The sequence below is a fragment of the Grammomys surdaster genome, unplaced genomic scaffold (assembly GCF_004785775.1).
Source record: "Grammomys surdaster isolate TR1022 unplaced genomic scaffold, NIH_TR_1.0 126051, whole genome shotgun sequence".
Classification (NCBI taxonomy): domain Eukaryota; kingdom Metazoa; phylum Chordata; class Mammalia; order Rodentia; family Muridae; genus Grammomys; species Grammomys surdaster.
This window is the reverse complement of record NW_021620862.1, coordinates 5,893,567-5,910,533: the sequence shown is the minus strand read 5'-3', so window position 1 is coordinate 5,910,533 and position 16,967 is coordinate 5,893,567. Positions and strand designations below refer to the sequence as shown.

Below are 16,967 nucleotides of genomic sequence, written 5' to 3'. Positions count from 1 at the left end.
TTAAGCCGTCTGTCCAGCCCTTTCCTATGCCTCATGGGTCACTGAAGTTGATCTGACATGTCTCCCCAAGACCTTTGTACCGAAAGTTTGGTCCCTAGTGTGCTGTGATCAGGAAGTTGTAGAACCTTTAAGGAATGGAACCTTGTGGAGAGCAGCAGGTCACTGGAGGAGGCCCCAGGCCCCCTCTTCTTTTCCTCTATCATGACTGTGAGGTGCACGGCTTGAACCTCTCCATGTTTTCTGCCAAAGTATGGTTCCATAAGCTCAAAGCAGCAGGGCTAATCTATTCCAGACTGAGTCCTCTAGACCATTTCATCTATAAGTTGAATTATCTTGTTTGTTATTTATATATATTTTATTTTAATATATTATTTTATTTTATTTATTTTACACTTTATATTTTATTTATACATATACGTACATATATGTATGTATATGTACATATACATGTATATACATATATATATATACATATATGTACATATATATATATGTACAGAGAGAGAGAGCGCTGACTAACCTGTGGATGAAACTAGCCATTCTTCCATTCAGGAAGAACAAATAAAAATGAAAATTGGCCAGAGTGTGGTATCATCTGGCCATGATGCATCTGCGTCTCCTAATTGCAAGGGCTTTGTAGTAGACTACACAGTTACAGCGTGCAGTGGGCCAGCTGGCCATCTCCTTCACCTCCCACCCCCTACCTGCCTTTCCAGTGTAGGCTGCTGTTTCCAGGTACTGTGAGTCTGGGTGCCCGGGACAGACCAATGACACAGAAACACTGAGAAAACAGGAGGAAAGGCTCCTGGCAGGGAGGGTAGGTAGCCAGACGGGGTAGCCACATGCTCAGTTGGCCTGAGTCTGGAGACATAGGGGCCCCGTGACCCCACAGATGAGGCTGTACTGTGACCTGCACAGCTGCAGCCTCAGGTCAGGAGATGGGTAGGGTCACTTAGTCAGTTTGGCCATCTCCTGTCGCGCGCACGCCCACCTCGCCAGCAAGGAAGACACGGCAACAACAGGATTCTTCTGCAGCTCTTTATTTCAGCTATAGCTCTTGCAAAGGACCCTGAGCGGGTAAGGAGCGTGGCTATATACTCTAACAGTCAGCGTGTAAGTATTCGATTGGAGCACAAGGCAATGCTTCATTAGCATAAGAAAAGTGACGTGATCCAAGCAGCCAGCACATGCGCAACAGGCTTGTTTACTCAAACGGCCTGACCAGCCGGCGCCATCTTGTAATGGCGAATCACGAAGGCTTCCTACAATCTCCCTCCTGGTCAGGCAAACCACACCTGAGCTTCCTGAGCCTGATCCCATTTAGCAGAAAACCTATCCATACCCAGAGAGCTTTTCTCCTCCTTCTCTTCAGCATAGCCCCCAAACCTCAGTTCAAGGTCGTTAGCAGCCTGTTCTCAGAAGTTTGTTTTCCTGTCTATTAGATTTCTATCCATGTGTTTTGATGCTCCAAGAAATGCTGGGGCTTCTAGTTAGTCAAGCAAAATGTCTGATCTGTTTCCCCATCTCTTCCCTAGCCTGTCACCTAGACCAATAAGGCCATGTTAGTTAGTGACCTTAGTTCCTGTCCTTGGGAAGGGCAAGGGTCTTTGGTATACCCTTCTGTGGCTAGCAGTCTAGCCCTAAACCTTCTCCACCGCCATCCTTCTAAGTTTTTTATGTATCCAAGACCTAAATCAGAGCTCACACTTCTCAGGGCTAGAAAGCAGCAGTTAGTCTTCTCAGGTCTACTTCCGGAAGCCCCTGCAGGATGTCAGCAGCTCGCCATGGGGCCCTCTGTGGTCTTCACAGTGTGGTTTCCCACAGAGGAGCCAGGAGAGCGAGGAAGACTGTGAGGAGGACCCGGACCGCTATGCCTGCAGTGGGGTTCCTGGGCGACCACCGGGGCTGGAGGAAGAGCTGGCCCTCAAGTATGGCGCGAAGCACGTGATCATGCTGTTCGTGCCTGTCACGCTGTGCATGGTCGTGGTGGTGGCCACCATCAAGTCTGTGCGTTTCTACACGGAGAAGAATGGGCAGCTGTGAGTTGGGGTCCTGGTTGGCATAGGGAGGTTGGGGCGGAAGTTGATTTGAGGAGGTCCTAGGCTCCCTAAGCTACTGTGCCTGTAGCTCTGTGGGGCAGTGGCAGAAACTGTGGCCTATACCCTGATGCACTTGATGCCTCCAGTCCTGTGACTTGTCTGGACGCATATCTGACCTGTTTCCATTTCCATGTTTGTTTCATGGGTTTAATTATGGGGCTACCTGGAGAATTAACAGGCTAACACACATGAAATGTCACATAGTACTTACCAAAGGCTAAGTGAGGTCTGACCAGAGGCCAGCTCTTGTACTGTAGCTCTGAGCTCCGTGTACCAAGTACCTGGTCCTGGCCCACCATGTCTCAAACCTTCAAGCGAGTCATGTCCTGTCTGGGTCTCTGCTCCCTTAGGTATGAAATGATGAGACTGGACCCAATGATGTCTTAGCACATTTCCAGCAGATGACGAGGACTCATCAGGCCCTTTTATTACTTTAATAAATACAATACAGAGAACTGTGAGCTTCCCTGACCCAGTGCTCTCCTCCGCCTCCATGGGCTCCTCACTGCTGAGCACATCTGACTCCCTGTTTATTTTTTAGGAAAGTGGAGAGAGGAAAGTCCCCACACTAAGAAGCTTGCAGCCTCTATGTGGGGGGCTCATATTAGGATGAAAGGCTTTGAGAGGCCAGGCCAGGCACAGCTCCTGGTATTTGAGCTGGGAAGAGCAAGGTGCCTGTGAATTACTTTCAGGGTTAGGACAGTACCTGCAGCTGCAGCTGTGGAAGAAGAGGGTGCAGGAGTCTTAGGCTGCAGAACTTCAATGGAGTGTATTGTCGGGGTTCTCTAGAGGAATGGGGCCAATGAATATGTATTATGGAAAAGGATGTATTAGATGGGCTCATACAATAAAGGCTAGGTAGTCCCACAGTGGCTATCTGCATGCTGAAGAGACTGAAAACCCCATAGCTGTGCTCCATGAAGCTGGATACCTCAGCAGTCTCAATCTGCTCCTAGATGCCGGCAAGATTCCCAGAATGCTGCTGGTCTGTAGTGCACGGTAGCTGAGGTTCTGCTGTTAGTGAAGGGTGGCGGTGGCAGTGGCAGCAGCAGCAGCCACAGCTACAGCAGCAATAGAGTAGATGCATTCACTGGCAAGGCGTGACAAAGACAGGCAGGCAAAGAGCACTGCTTCCCTCCCACTTCTTTCTACCTAGGCTGATAATGGAAGGAGCTGTCCAACTCCAGTAGGTCAATCCTTTCTAGAAATGCCCTCACAGACCCACCCTAAGGCATGCTTAGTTGATTCCAGATCCACTTACATTAACAATCAGAATTAATCATCACATAGAGAAGCAGGCAGCCAATCTTGTCGGTAGGAGCCAGAGCTGAGGGCCTGGAGGTAGGAGAGTCACGTGGAGGACCGAGGTCTCAATGAGGCACAGTCTGTCGTTTCTGCCATGATGTTTCCAGTTGTCAGAGCACTGCAACTCACTGTCCAAGAGGCAGAAGCCACTCACACAGAGAGTGATGACCCCATCAGGGCCCAGCCAGTGCAAGGATTCTAACAGAGCAGCGTGGGGTTTCTAGGGGCTCTGTGGTCAGCCTAGGGGTCACTGAGATGGAGGTATCCTGGAGCAGCAGGTACTGAGTCTCTTCTGGTGATCTCTTCAGCATCTACACACCCTTCACTGAGGACACGCCCTCCGTGGGCCAGCGGCTCCTCAACTCTGTGCTGAACACCCTCATCATGATCAGCGTCATCGTGGTTATGACCATCTTTCTCGTGGTACTCTACAAGTATCGATGCTACAAGGTGAGACCTGTGACCCTCCCCCTTCCTCTCTGCCCAGCCTGCCTCTCCCCGGCCTGCCATGATGCAGCGGGAGCTGCTACCACATGGCACCTTTCTGAAAACCTTCCGGGCGCCTTCTCTCTGCAGAGCAGATGGCCTTTTCATGCTCTCTGGCCCTGTGCGACAGTGACCTAATGCTGACTTTTAAATTGTAACTCCCCGCCCCTGTCTTGTGTGCTTCTCATCACAGTATTTCTGACACACTCTCCTGCTCTAATGCTCATTTTGTTTCTTCTGAAGTTCTGTCTAGTTCCCCTCACCCCGCGACTTTCTCTCTGACTTATTTTTTAATCATTCCCCCTCCCATTCTATTGGAATGCTCATGTGCTGAGTCAGGGTCTTCTGGCCCTGGGAGGCCTGTGAGTTGGATTCTCCTTCAGATCTTGGGCCTCCCCATTGGAGTACTGAAAGAGCCACATTCATGTGGCCCCAGTTATAGACAATATCACCCCCCAAGGTGTTGTACCCTGTCCACCTCAAGCTCCCCAAATGGGGATGGAAGTTCTGACGTTATCCGTGCTAGTCGAATGCTGTGTCACCGACCGAGCCCTGTGTTGGAAGGCAGGCCTGTGCGTGCCATGATCAGGAGTCAGCTCTCTTCTTTTATTGTCTGGGTTCCAGGGGTTAAACTCAGGACAGGCTTGGTAGTAAGCACCTTTATTTACCCTCTGGGCCACCTCTCCAGCCCACTCTGTATAATTTTCAATAATTCGAGGTCTTGCTAAGTTGACCAGGCAATCCTCCTGCCTTAGTTTCACTAGTTAAACAGACCTGTATTACTAGACCTAACTGTGCCATCAGCTTTTAGACACTGGTTTTAGGTGGCAGGCTTTGAAACATTCAAAACCACCAGGAAGTGGAGCTAGGCATTACCTATCCAAAATTCTGCCACAGGCAAAGTGTGGTCCTCTGTGTTCTGGCAGCTGTGTTTATGGAGCAGGAAAAGATGAAGAAGCCATGGTTCAGGGAGGGGGCTAGCCATTGGCTCAGCTGGCTTAGATGGGGTTGAACCATGGAAAGGAATCACAGGAAATGTTCATGAACTGAAGCGTAACTCATCAGTAACATCTGTCCATTAGACGAGGCTGGGCTCCCATGTATACTTCAGAGGGAGGAAGGGAAAGAAAGGGTGCCAGGAATCTGGGGGACATATACTTGTTTGTACATATAGAAAACATGGCAACAAACTAGGAACAACATGGGAAGTGTCTCTGCAGTGGTCAGTACGTGTCATGTGGCCAGTTCCACAGAAGTGGCTTGACCATTCAGTCAGGGCCATTGGGAAGTTCCGGGATGACATTGCCCAGACAAGCAGTCATATTTGGGGTAAAGAGATGAGTAGGTCCTAGAGGCCACCCCTTCCCTTCCTTTTAAGGTTGGTGTGCAGCCCTGATGTGGCCCTTCCTCCAGGTAAATTGCTGGAGACCCAGTGGGCTGAGCTGGTGACCAAGGATAGCCCTTAGACATGAAGTGGGGCTCGGGGAAGTGACACCATCTTACCCTTGATGGTTGAGTCTTGTCCTTGTTCCATGCTCTCCTGAGGACCTGTCAGGAAGAGTTACTTAGTTTGTCTGTTTTTGAGATGTCTTTCTATGGCAACTGTGCAGGGTCTCTTCAGAGGCAGGGCAGAGTCTGCAAATCCAGACTGCCAACCTGTTCACAAAATGAGACTGCGAAGGTGAGCTACCACAGGCTGGGGTCAGCAGATCCTTAGGACTCTTGCCTCCTCCAGACACTTGTAGGTGACTAGGGAGAAGGATGTCCAGGCTCCAGTCCATGGAGATGCTGTACACATATGTTACTAGACTTAGCGTTAGAACCTGTGCTTCTGGCAGCCCTAACTAGCCAGGTTTGGCTGCTCGTCATCCATAAGCCTACTCAGAAACCCAAATTAATAGTAAAATACCAAAAAAGGGAGATTTATTCAATGTGACTATATTGCAAAGTGGGACGGAGAGATCCAGTGACTCTCCCCAAATCTATTGATAGCCCCACTCCCAGCCCCTAACTTGAGGGTAGGGTTTAAGTAGAAGGTAAGAGATGGTTGTAACTAAGCAGTCCTGGTCAAGGCATGGTATTGCCCGTCATTGCCTGGGCTTCCTTTCCATCCTGATGCACTGACAGAAGCCTATGAAATCCCTTCTCTGGAGACCAGTCCCTCTGGCTGGTATCAGGCTTTGGTGTTTTCCTTTTGGAAGCATAAAATTCCTAGGGAAATTCTAATTCCTTGGGATCCATCATTTGGATTTTTGAGACAGAATTTCTCTGTGTGGCCCTGCTTGTCCTGAACCCACTCTGTTGACCAGGCTAGCCTCGATCCACCTGCCTTTGCCTCCCAAGTGTAGGGATTAAAGGTATGCACCACCGCCGCCCCATGGGGTCCATCGTTTTGATACCTTGGTGCAAAGGGAAGGACGGATGGAGTGTCTGTCTCGCTGGAGTGTCTTCATCCTGCCAGGGGTGACAGTGCCCTCTTGTTTCCGTTGTCCAGTTCATCCATGGCTGGCTGATTATGTCCTCCTTGATGCTCCTCTTCTTGTTCACCTACATCTACCTCGGGTGAGTGAGTGCTGGCTGGTGAGTGGCCGCTCCCTGTGGGGCATGAGAAGGACCTGGGCAGGGAAAGGTTCCTCAGAGTCCGGGCCAAGGTCTGGCCTCCAGGCTTTGACTTTGGAGTAGGCTCTGTGCAGAGGAAGCTGGACTGGTGAAGCCATCTCAGAACATACTGGGCAGGTGGAAAGCCCTCTGAGTTACATTCTACTTGGGGGCGAGTGTGTGGGTAAGCCTGGGGTACTTCTTGTCTATCTGTCCTCTTGCCCTTTGATTTTGGACATCAGCCTGAAGGCTCAAAGAGAAACATTCTTTAAGGACCCCATCTTTGCACATGTGGTGGGTCCATCACATGGTCATGTGACCCACCAGCTATTGATACACTCTCGAATACATTCTAGAAAATGCCTAGTGGTTAGTTGTGAGGTCCATGGAAATGGAAGATGAGAATGTTGTAAATTAAACCCAAATTGGGACTTATGGGTGAGGAGCAGGAGGTGTCAAACAACTTAGGGTATGGCATACCTTCCCCTCCCCAGCATCGAATACCCTATTCCACCTTGTGCCTACAGGGAAGTGTTCAAGACCTACAATGTGGCCATGGACTACCCCACACTCTTCCTGGCTGTCTGGAACTTCGGGGCAGTGGGCATGGTGTGCATCCACTGGAAGGGGCCTCTGGTGCTGCAGCAGGCTTACCTTATTGTGATCAGCGCACTCATGGCCCTGGTGTTCATTAAGTACCTGCCGGAGTGGTCTGCCTGGGTCATCTTGGGGGCCATCTCTGTGTACGGTAGGTTGCTTGGGCCTGGTGAGAACTGGGATGAATCTGGCTCATTGATGGAGCAATGTCTCAAGTACTCTCACACGGCTGTGACCAAAGTCATTGAAAGAAGCAATATAAGGGAAGAGAGTTTTATTTGGGCTCCCAGTTTCTGAGGGTGTCAGTCCGTCATAGGCAGGAAGGCAGGGATGGCTCAGTTGGAGCAAGTGACAGAGGCTCCTTGCAGTGGACCAGGAAGCAGAGAGTTTACTAGAGCTAGGGCCTGGACTGACCTTCAAAAGGCCACCCCAGTGATCTGCATCCCGTAGCTAGCCCCTACCTCCTGATGATCCCAAAGCTCCCTAAAACAGTGTCACCAGCTAGAGAGTAAACATTTAAAACATGAGTGTCTTAGTTAGGGTTTCACTGCTGTGAACAGACACCAAGACGAAGGCAACTCTTATAAGGACATTTAATTGGGGCTGCCTTACAGGTTCAGAGATTCAGTCCATTATCATCAAGGTGGGGGCATGGCAGCTTCTAGGCAGGCATGGCACATGAGAGTTCTACATCTTCATCTGAAGGCTGCTAGTGGAAGACTGACTTCCAGGCAGCTAGGATGAGGGTATTAAAGCCCACGCCCACAGTGACACACCTACTCCAACAGGGCCACACCTCCACATAGTGCCACTCCCTGGGCAGAGCATTTACAAACCATCACAATGAGCCTTTAGGGGAACATTTCTCATGCAAATTATAACAAGTGGGAAAGCAGTACAGGACATTCCCCTCCTGTCCTAAGAAGGCCTTCCCATAGATTCTCCCTCTGGGATGCTTGAAGCACAGACCGGCAACTGCATATCCGCCACTCCTCAAGCATGGCCTGCACACTGAGCCAGCTCAGGACGGGCCTGAGCGCACTGTGGTTCTGCCTTTCACCACCTTCACTGCTGATGGAGCGTTAGTGCCATGGCCAGGGCTGCAACTCCCATTTTAAGGATAAGAAATCTGAGGCTTCAGGAAGTAAGACTTCCAAGCCTGTCTTCTGGGTTTCAGCACCTCGCTTTTTCTACTCTGCAGCTACCAGCTTCCATTCCAGCCAGTGCAAACTGGATTGGTGGGCTTGGGACACTAGTCCAGCAACAAGGTGGCCCGGAGCTCACTTAGGTTCCTGGTGATGGAGGAGTGGTTCCTCTCTATGCTGCTTGGGAATAAAGGTCCCCTTTACTATAACAAGGATGTCTCTGTTTTTCCAGATCTCGTGGCCGTGCTGTGCCCCAAAGGGCCACTGAGGATGCTGGTGGAAACTGCCCAAGAAAGAAATGAGCCCATATTTCCTGCCCTGATATACTCATGTGAGTGGCCCCATGCCTCTGCCAGACAGTAGGGGTCAGCAGGTGGCCTTTTGTGGAGGCATGAAAATCGGCTGTGGTTTTGAGTTGACAGGTTATATATTCTATCTCAGCCAACTCATGCTGATGCTGAGGCTCGCCACCTGCAGGAGGGCTCTACCTCTGAGACCACGGTGGGCTGGATCTCGCTCAGGAAGAAAGTTGGGAAATCAGGGCTGGAGCTGGGATACCAGAGGGGTGTGGACAGTCCTATGGCCATAGTCTATCAACCATCTGGCAGCCCACACTGGGTATGGCCCACATCCCATGGACGTACCTCCTTCCAAAGGCAGCCACCACTCGGCCCTGCAGGCATTGGAGGGCAGGGGCCCCCAATTCTCTCTGGAGTTCATGGACAGTGCCTTGGTAGTGGAAGCTAGTCATCTCTAAAGAGAAGGCATAGGGATTGCCCTGACCTCGGGGTTATGTCAGAGAGATGTGGGTTTATACATGTATTTAACAGATGTTCTTACTGGTAGGCCCTGTGTGTGGCATAGAGGTCTCGCAGGAAGCAAGGTTATCTGAGTTCACCGATGGAGTTCACTCCTTGTGATAGCAGTGGCTGCTATCTAAGTAGAGAGCCTGATTCCAGGGTTCTGGTACCTCAGGAACCCAGGATGCTATCTGCAGAACTGGGTAATCCCAGTGAGTGAGGAATGAACCTTAGAATGGAGACATGCCAGCAGCACCCCCTCAGCTTGAAGGTACATCCCAGAAGTGTTCTAAGGATGAGGGACAGATGGCTCTGGTCAGTCTGAGTGCCTGAGGCTGGGTGTTTCCTTATGTGCAAAGGAGGTGTGTATCCATGGAGAATTCCTTCTTGGGTGGAGGTAAACTAAGGAAGTAGATGAATGTAAGCAGGTACATTACAGAAGGTAGCAGGTGCTCTGTTGAAGACTAGGGGAGGGCAAGAGGCCAAGGACTTAATGGCCACAGAGGAAGCTGTTTTGTAAAAGATGGCCAGGCAGCTCTGATTCATAGTTCATACTTGGCCAGAGACCTGATTTATGTAGGACGTATGTAGAAATCTGGAGGCCAGCGCTTGAGGTAAGGGAGAGTAGCAAATACAACGACCCTGAGGTAGACTTGGCTGGGCCTGGGTGTGCTCGGGGCACCCAGTGTCCAGTATGGTTGGAGCACACAGGAAAGGTAGAGAGAGGAAGGTCTGGACAGCATGAGCCCCACAGACCACAGTGTGACACATTGGCCCATCTTCCTGAAGGAACGGTAAGCCCCTGAAAGATTTGGACAGAGCCAGTTTGGAGACTGAGAAACAACCCATGAAGGGGACCCGTGGAAACTGTGAGGTGAAGTGAATTCTGGGGCATTTTGTAAGCAAGACTTGCCAGGGTTGCAAGACAGAGCCAAGGTTAATGGCAGGGCTTTGTATCTGAGCAACAAGGAAGACAGACCTATTGCCTTTTCCAGAGAAGGGGCTAGGCCTGTGGGTCAGGGATGGTGGGAGGGGGTATTAAACCTGGGCTTTGGTTTGTGTGGAGTGTGGAAATATAACAGGGGAACTGGAAACACAGAGTAATAAACTCCGAAGAGAGTCTAAGCTGGAGAGAGAAACAGTTCGGTGAGTTCCATGTGATCCAGGAAGTTCCCCTGTACCCATGTACCCATGGGGATCAAAGCAGGCTAGGTTCAAACAAGCACTTGTGCATTGTTGCCTGTATCGGTTTCACTCATAGGAGTTCAAAGCTACCAGTGTCCGTGGATCACCAAAATGTGAGCATTCCATACAATGGAGGGAATTCTGACCCATATAATACAGATGAGCCTTGAGGGCCTGGGATAAGTGAATTGAGCTAGCGGTAGAAGGACAGACATGGCCTGATTACAGGAGGCAGCAAGAGGAGGCAAAGTCACAGACATAGAGTGGGTGCTTGATACAGTGGCTGAGGTAGGAGGGACTGTCAGTGAGCAGTTTCAGTCTTGTCAGACGAAAGAGCTGGGATTTGTTTCACAGATCTGAATACACAGGGTGCCAAAGAGCAGCAGGCATTGCATTTAAAAATATTTATTTTGGTATTTTGGGTGTGCATACGTGTCTGTATGAGCATATGAACACGTATACTCCCCACGTACACAGAGGCTAGAAGGAAGGCATCAACTTCCTCAGAGCTAGTGGTATCAGGGGCAGTTACAGGGCCACTGGCTTGTTAAAGGGAATTGAAGTGTGAGCCCCGCTTCTCATGATTGAATGGAAGTACTCTCAGCCACTGATCTAGCTCTTCAGCCTCAGGACTAATTTTTTTTTAATTGTTTTAAAAAGATTTGCCTGAATATCTGAGTGTTTGCCTTGTATCTGAATGGCCTGCTTGGATGTCTGTGCATCACGCTCATGCAATGCCCATGGAGGCCACAAGAGGGCACTGGATTCATGTGGAATTGAAGTTACAGACATTTGTGGGCTGTCTTGTGGGTGTTGGGAAGTGAATCCAGGACCTCTTCAAGTGTTTTTAACCACTGAGCCCTCTCTCCAGCCCCTCATGGTTACATTTTTATGTTGCATTTCCTTTTAATGACAATCTAGGTTCTAGATGCAGTGTAGGTTTCTTCTGCTTTTTGATAGACTCTTGATTGAAGGAGACAGCTGGGACTGTAACCAAAGGCAGCATTTTAAGTTCAGAAAAATCTCATGAGAGAGTTTTGCAAGCAACAGTAGTAGCGGTGGGATCGCTTTAAAGGAAGAGGTAGAGGGATTCAGCCAGTTAGTGTGAAAGTTGGAGACAAGCTTGTCTTCTGGAACATGAAGGGACCAAAGTAGTTCTCGACGACAAAGATAATTTCTTACTTAGAGATGGTGACATTCTCTGGACAGTATACAGACTCCAATCACTGTGGGAATGGCACCACAAGAGCTAGTTCATCGTCTAAACAATTCCCACGGCTCCCTTTTTGTAATAAACTGAAGCCTAAAAATAAATTTTGTAAAATGATTTTTAAAAATTTTTTATGTAAACTGGTGTTTGCCTATATGTATGTCTGTGTGAGGATGTTGGATCCCCTGGAACTGGAGTTACAGACAGTTGTGAGCCACCATATGGGAGCTGGGAATTGAACTTGGGTCCTCTGGAAGAGCAGCCAGTAGTACTCTTAACCTCTGAGTCACCTCTCCAATTTTTTAAAGACACAGTTCACTAAGCGGTTCACTAATCATTATTATTGCCAGTGTTGCTTGAGAGGATTACAAAAGGACAAAGGTGAAATGTCAATCCCCTGCCAGCCTGTGTCCCTGAACTCCCCGTCCCCACCCCCACCCCCAGCCTATATCAGCCAAGCTTAAGCACAGCCCTGCAGAATACAGGGGCTGTGCAGGCTTTCTGGGGACACAGCTCCACTTCCGTCAGGTCAGGGGCAGCTACTCAGAGTACTGCCTAAGGCATATGTGTCTCTTTGCTCTTTCTGTTTTTTTTTGTTTGTTTGTTTTTTGTTTTTTTTGAGACAGGCTTTTTCTGTATAGCCCTGGCTGTCCTGGAACTCACTCTGTAGACCAGGCTGGCCTCAAACTCAGAAATCTACCTGCCTCTGCCTCCCAAGTGCTGAGATTAAAGGCATGCACCACCACTGCCCAGCTCTCTTTGCTCTTTCTGTAGCTGCCATGGTATGGACGGTGGGCATGGCAAAGCTGGACCCCTCCTCTCAAGGAACGCTGCAGCTCCCCTATGACCCAGAGATGGGTGAGTATTGGGTTCACAGCCATGTCTTGGGAGCACCTTGTCTGCACCCTGCTTGGCTGGTCCCTCTGTGAATGGTTCAGAATGAAAGAGTTACATTGCCTGAGGGCCAGACTCTGACACCTGTCTCAGGGAGTGAAGGTTGGATTGTTCATCCCGTGCTTCAGTTTCCCACCTCAGTCTTGCTGGATGGTGTTGGTGGTGCTGGTGAATCTTCTGGATTTTTGTACCTTCTGACCAGCCTTTGCTTTTCCCTGCCATTCTTCATGGTGTCCGATGACGGTGGTCCTTTGTTCCTGGATGCTCAGAAGAAGACTCCTATGACAGTTTTGGGGAGCCCTCACACCCTGAAGCCTTTGAAGCCCCTCTGCCTGGCTACTCAGGGGAAGAGCTGGAAGAGGAGGAGGAAAGTAAGGTGCCCAAGTTCAGACGGCCTGCTTCATGCGTCTATTGAGAAATGCCTTTGGTCAGGTTCCATGCTAACCAGCACAGCGGCCTGCAGCCCCAGTGGTCAGCAGTTGTCCCTTTCTCTCCTCTCTGAAGTACCAGGCTTCTGCCTAAGCTACCAGTCACACACTCAGTCCTTGGTCCCGTGCCTACACCCCCAGTCTTTTCCTAGGCAGTCCATCTTGTCCCTGGTCTGCAATACTGAATCCTCTGCTGAGGGTATTGTCATCTCCACCCTCTTGCTGGGTTGCTTGGCTGATGTCCTGGCCCCTCACTTTCTTCTTTTTTCTCTCTCCTGCTTCCTGCTGAGCTTTCCTATCAGCTGGATTGGACAGGTCTTGCCTGCTTCCTGCTGAGGTTTCTTATCAGTTGGATTGGACAGGGGCCACTTTCTTTTCTCCACACAGGGGGTGTGAAGCTTGGCCTGGGAGACTTCATCTTCTACAGCGTCCTGGTGGGCAAGGCGGCAGCCACCGGCAATGGGGACTGGAACACTACGCTGGCCTGCTTCATTGCCGTCCTCATTGTGAGTGGACTGTGTGGTGGAGGGCTGGCACAGCTGGGGTCCTCACAGGGCGAAGGCAGTGAGTGGAGGGGTGTCTAACCCAGAGTATGGTCACCGAGGTATGCTCGCTCCCGAGAGAGCACTGGGATGGACGTGGATCTCACTGACCACTTAGATCTTAAGCTAGGGCCTGAGCGAAGGCCCTGTCCCTTTTGGTTCCTCGGATTGTGGATTGTCTGAGATTTATGGGTGATGAAATAGCCAAAGGCTTTTCCCCCTGGGAACAGCGAGGAGTGGGAAGGCCTTCTCTCCCATTCCACAGATGCATATTCTCTGTGCCACCAGGGCCCCAGGGAATGCTGACTCCTGGGTCCTCCAATCCCAGCAGTAGTCTAGAGGCTCTGATGGCTGCTCCTCAAGCTGGGGGACATACCCTGCAATGTCATCCTTGAGGATGCCGCCTTTAGATGTTGAAGAGTCCCTGAGAAGGCTGTAACACCTTGTGCTGCCCGTAGGTGGGGGCCTGATGCTTTGTCCAGTGTTTAGAAGAGCTTGTTCCTGCCTACTTGTGTGTCAGGGATGGGATAACAGACACGGGGTTCCTCCCCTTCCCTACTGTCTGGCTTGGGACCTGTTGTCCCAAGGGCAGAGCAAGCACTTTGGTGATTTGTCCTCACCCTGAACACCAAAAGGTGGAGGTAGGAACAGCCACACCAAGGTTGCTTCCAAAGGGATGGATAGATTATACAACATCTGTGGTTTCCTTAGTGACCGCTGCTGAGAACCTCAGAGGAATTCATTTCAGCTCATCTGGATCTCTTATAAATGCAAACAAAAAAAAAAATCTAATGTCTGGAGAGAGGCTCATATCTATTCAACCACTATGCCTCGATGGGGAAGCCCCGTGGCCTATCCAGGGCTCTGTCCACCCTGTAGCCAATATACAGGTGTCCTGACTGAGGGGTATGTGGGGGAGAGAACCCTGCCTCTGCCTCATGCGTCTTGAGGGGCTATTGCATGTCTATAAGAGACTGCACTGCGCATCTGTGGCAGTTTGCACTAGTCTCGGATTACACCACCCTCAAGGGCTGAGTTCGCTTACTTTGACATCCTTCCTGCAGGGCTTGTGCCTCACTCTCCTGCTGCTTGCCGTGTTCAAGAAGGCCCTGCCCGCCCTGCCCATCTCCATCACCTTTGGGCTCATCTTTTACTTCTCCACAGACAACCTGGTTCGTCCTTTCATGGACACGCTGGCCTCCCACCAGCTCTACATCTGACAGACAGGCTGTGGCTCTGAGAGCTGTAGGAAGCTTCACTGGATGCAGGTGTATAGTTTTACATTCTAGTGCCATATATTTTTAAAAGAACTTTTCTTTCCTTACAAAAGAAAAAAAAAGAATTAAAAAGTGTCGTGTTTACTTTGTGATGAGGAAGCAGCAGCCGCCCTTTGGTACTGTCTTGTCAGCAGACTGGCTTGCCTGCCAGAGCATCCGTGGGGCGGTGGTAGGAGGGCTTATGCTCAGCAAGCAAGCAAGCAAGCATATCTTCAGGGATGAGGTCACGTGTGTGGATCAGGTTGGGGAGGACGCAGGCCCCATCCGGGTCTGTAATCCTCCAGGACTGAGCAGAAGGAACAGGTGCATCGGACCAGAGGCTGACCAGAGGAGGAAAGCTGGTTTGCAGTCATGAATGTCCCCAGTGCTGTGTTTGTGATGTCTGTTACTTTAGTACCTTAGAAGTTGAGTCCTGTTCTTATTTCCACAGTGACTGCTGGGAAGTGGCTTAATAACAATACCAATAAATAGATGCTCCTGCTGGAATGCTGGTGTTTGTTCCCTTTGTTCTCCACTGTATACTGGGAGGGGTTAGGGGCGGGGCTTAACCCATCACTAAGGAGAGAAGCTTAACTGCCGCCCTCTCTGCACTCAGTCCTTTAACTGGAAAGTTCCATAGTCCAGCGTTGGGAGGTATTGGGACAAAAGCCTGCTGGAACCCACAAATCCCTGGCCTTGGACTTCGTAGGTTGTATGTGGTGTCAGAAACACTGCACGGAAGTTGCTAAAAATCTGAGTGGTTATTTTGGCAGATGTCTGTCTTTAGCAGAAGCCAGCAGGCCAAGGAGCCGGGGACCACCTGGGTTCAGAGTAGCTTCCAGTTCTCAACAGTGGAGAAAAGCAGGACAGCTTTGCCTCCTTCCCTCTGCCTCAGCCTGGCACAGGTTGCTGAGTTTCAGAAGTGCCTCTGGGTGGGGACATGAGGCCACGGAAGCTGCTGCCTTCCTCGGGCTGTGTGTGTGAGCCCCACCCCTGTGTTCCAGAAGTAACACTGGACTGCTGGGTACTGAGCAAGGGTTATGCTTCTTCCCCCCCCTTAGTACTTCCTGAGACACAGCGGAGACCCAAGAAGACCTACAGGGAAGGCATGCCATGCTGTTGGTGTTGGACACCGTGTTGGAAGCTGGTGACTGATACAGAGCAGACCCTGGAAGACCAGGGAGTAGCTGAGGTTGCCAGGAATAATCCCTCGGGGTGAAAGCTCTGAGCGGGCTTCGGAGAAAACAGAAAAGCCCATTACAATGGTCAATTATGGAAATGGTTATCTTTCACTGAGTAGTTCTTGGGTGAAGTGTCTATGTAGAAGGGTAGCAAAGGCTTGAGGAGATGTTTATGAAAGGGTTAGCCGGGGATGCTGGGGAGACAGGCCACATTCAGAGCCGGAAAAATGGAAATAGAGGTGTGGCCCGCCCCACCAGGTGAGCCGTGGTTGGTCCCTGCAGGACCTGTGGTTCCTGGCTAAGACTGAGTGTTAAGACCAGGGAAAACACAGGTCTGTGAGGGAAGGGAAGTGAAAGAGTCACAGGAGAGAAAGGAAAGCTCCTAGAGTATAATATTCAACCTGAAGTCCTCACAGCAGAAGGACCCAGTTCACGAGTGGAAAAGACAAAAAACAAAATCCCACCCCCCCCCCCCCCCCCCGAAAACCCAGGAGCTCAAGATAGATCCAAACATCCCTGAAAGGAAGTGAGCAGATCTGCAAACCCCATCCCCGCTCCCAAGGAGTCAGTCAGCTAATAGCTTCCTTATTTGTCACAGAAATAAGTGATTTTTTTAATGATATCAATCCTATTGCCTTTGTCTCCATTCTCAGGTCAATCTGTTCCTTTTTTTAAAATTCTTTGACAATTTCATGCATAATATACTTTGATTATATTCTCCCCCACTACCCCCTCACTCCGTCTCACTCCCCCTCCCCTTCCAAGTCCTCTTTTACTCTCATGTTTTTTCTTGCTCTTTGGGGCCCATTAAGTTCAGGGCTGCCTGCACAAGTGTGGTCGAGGGGTTATTTACCTGAGCAAGGCCAGGTTGCTGGTAGCTCCAGAACCAAGGGATACGACTGCTCCCCAGCACCTGTGAGCTGCCATAACTCCTCAGGGAAGGGTGAGCGGCTGTAGGAGCGAAGTCAATTTGTACTCCAGCTGGTTTTATTTCAGATGTTGGCATGGTTTTTTTTGTTTGTTTGCTTGCTTGCTTTATAAAAATGATATCATTCTGTATGTGTGTGTGTGTGTGTGTGTGTGTGTGTGTGTACCATGGCACAAACTTGAAGTGATAGTTCTGGAATTTGGGGTTCTTTTAAAAATAGAGAAATACTATAAGAATGTGCCTTAGTTTTAATCCCAAGTGTGGGGGTGTGGGCTGCTCCAGACTGTCCGAAGCAGCTGACTGAGCTGCCTCG

The 16,967-nt window shown here is 50.1% G+C and overlaps 1 protein-coding gene across 3 annotated transcripts in view; it reads left to right on the top strand.

Annotated features, from left to right (window-relative positions):
• Window positions 1–15,052, top strand: part of Psen2 (presenilin 2) — a 31,287-nt gene extending 16,235 nt beyond the window's left edge. For all 3 annotated transcript variants that reach the window (XM_028755224.1, XM_028755222.1, XM_028755223.1), the window contains exons 3-11: window positions 1,825–2,039; window positions 3,713–3,854; window positions 6,385–6,452; window positions 7,016–7,236; window positions 8,463–8,561; window positions 12,200–12,283; window positions 12,589–12,690; window positions 13,135–13,253; window positions 14,354–15,052. In XM_028755224.1, coding sequence (XP_028611057.1) covers window positions 1,825–2,039; window positions 3,713–3,854; window positions 6,385–6,452; window positions 7,016–7,236; window positions 8,463–8,561; window positions 12,200–12,283; window positions 12,589–12,690; window positions 13,135–13,253; window positions 14,354–14,509 — 1,206 coding nt within the window. In that variant the 3' untranslated portion in view covers window positions 14,510–15,052. The remainder of the gene's footprint in view (window positions 1–1,824; window positions 2,040–3,712; window positions 3,855–6,384; window positions 6,453–7,015; window positions 7,237–8,462; window positions 8,562–12,199; window positions 12,284–12,588; window positions 12,691–13,134; window positions 13,254–14,353) is intronic.
• Window positions 15,053–16,967: the final 1,915 nt, after the last annotated feature.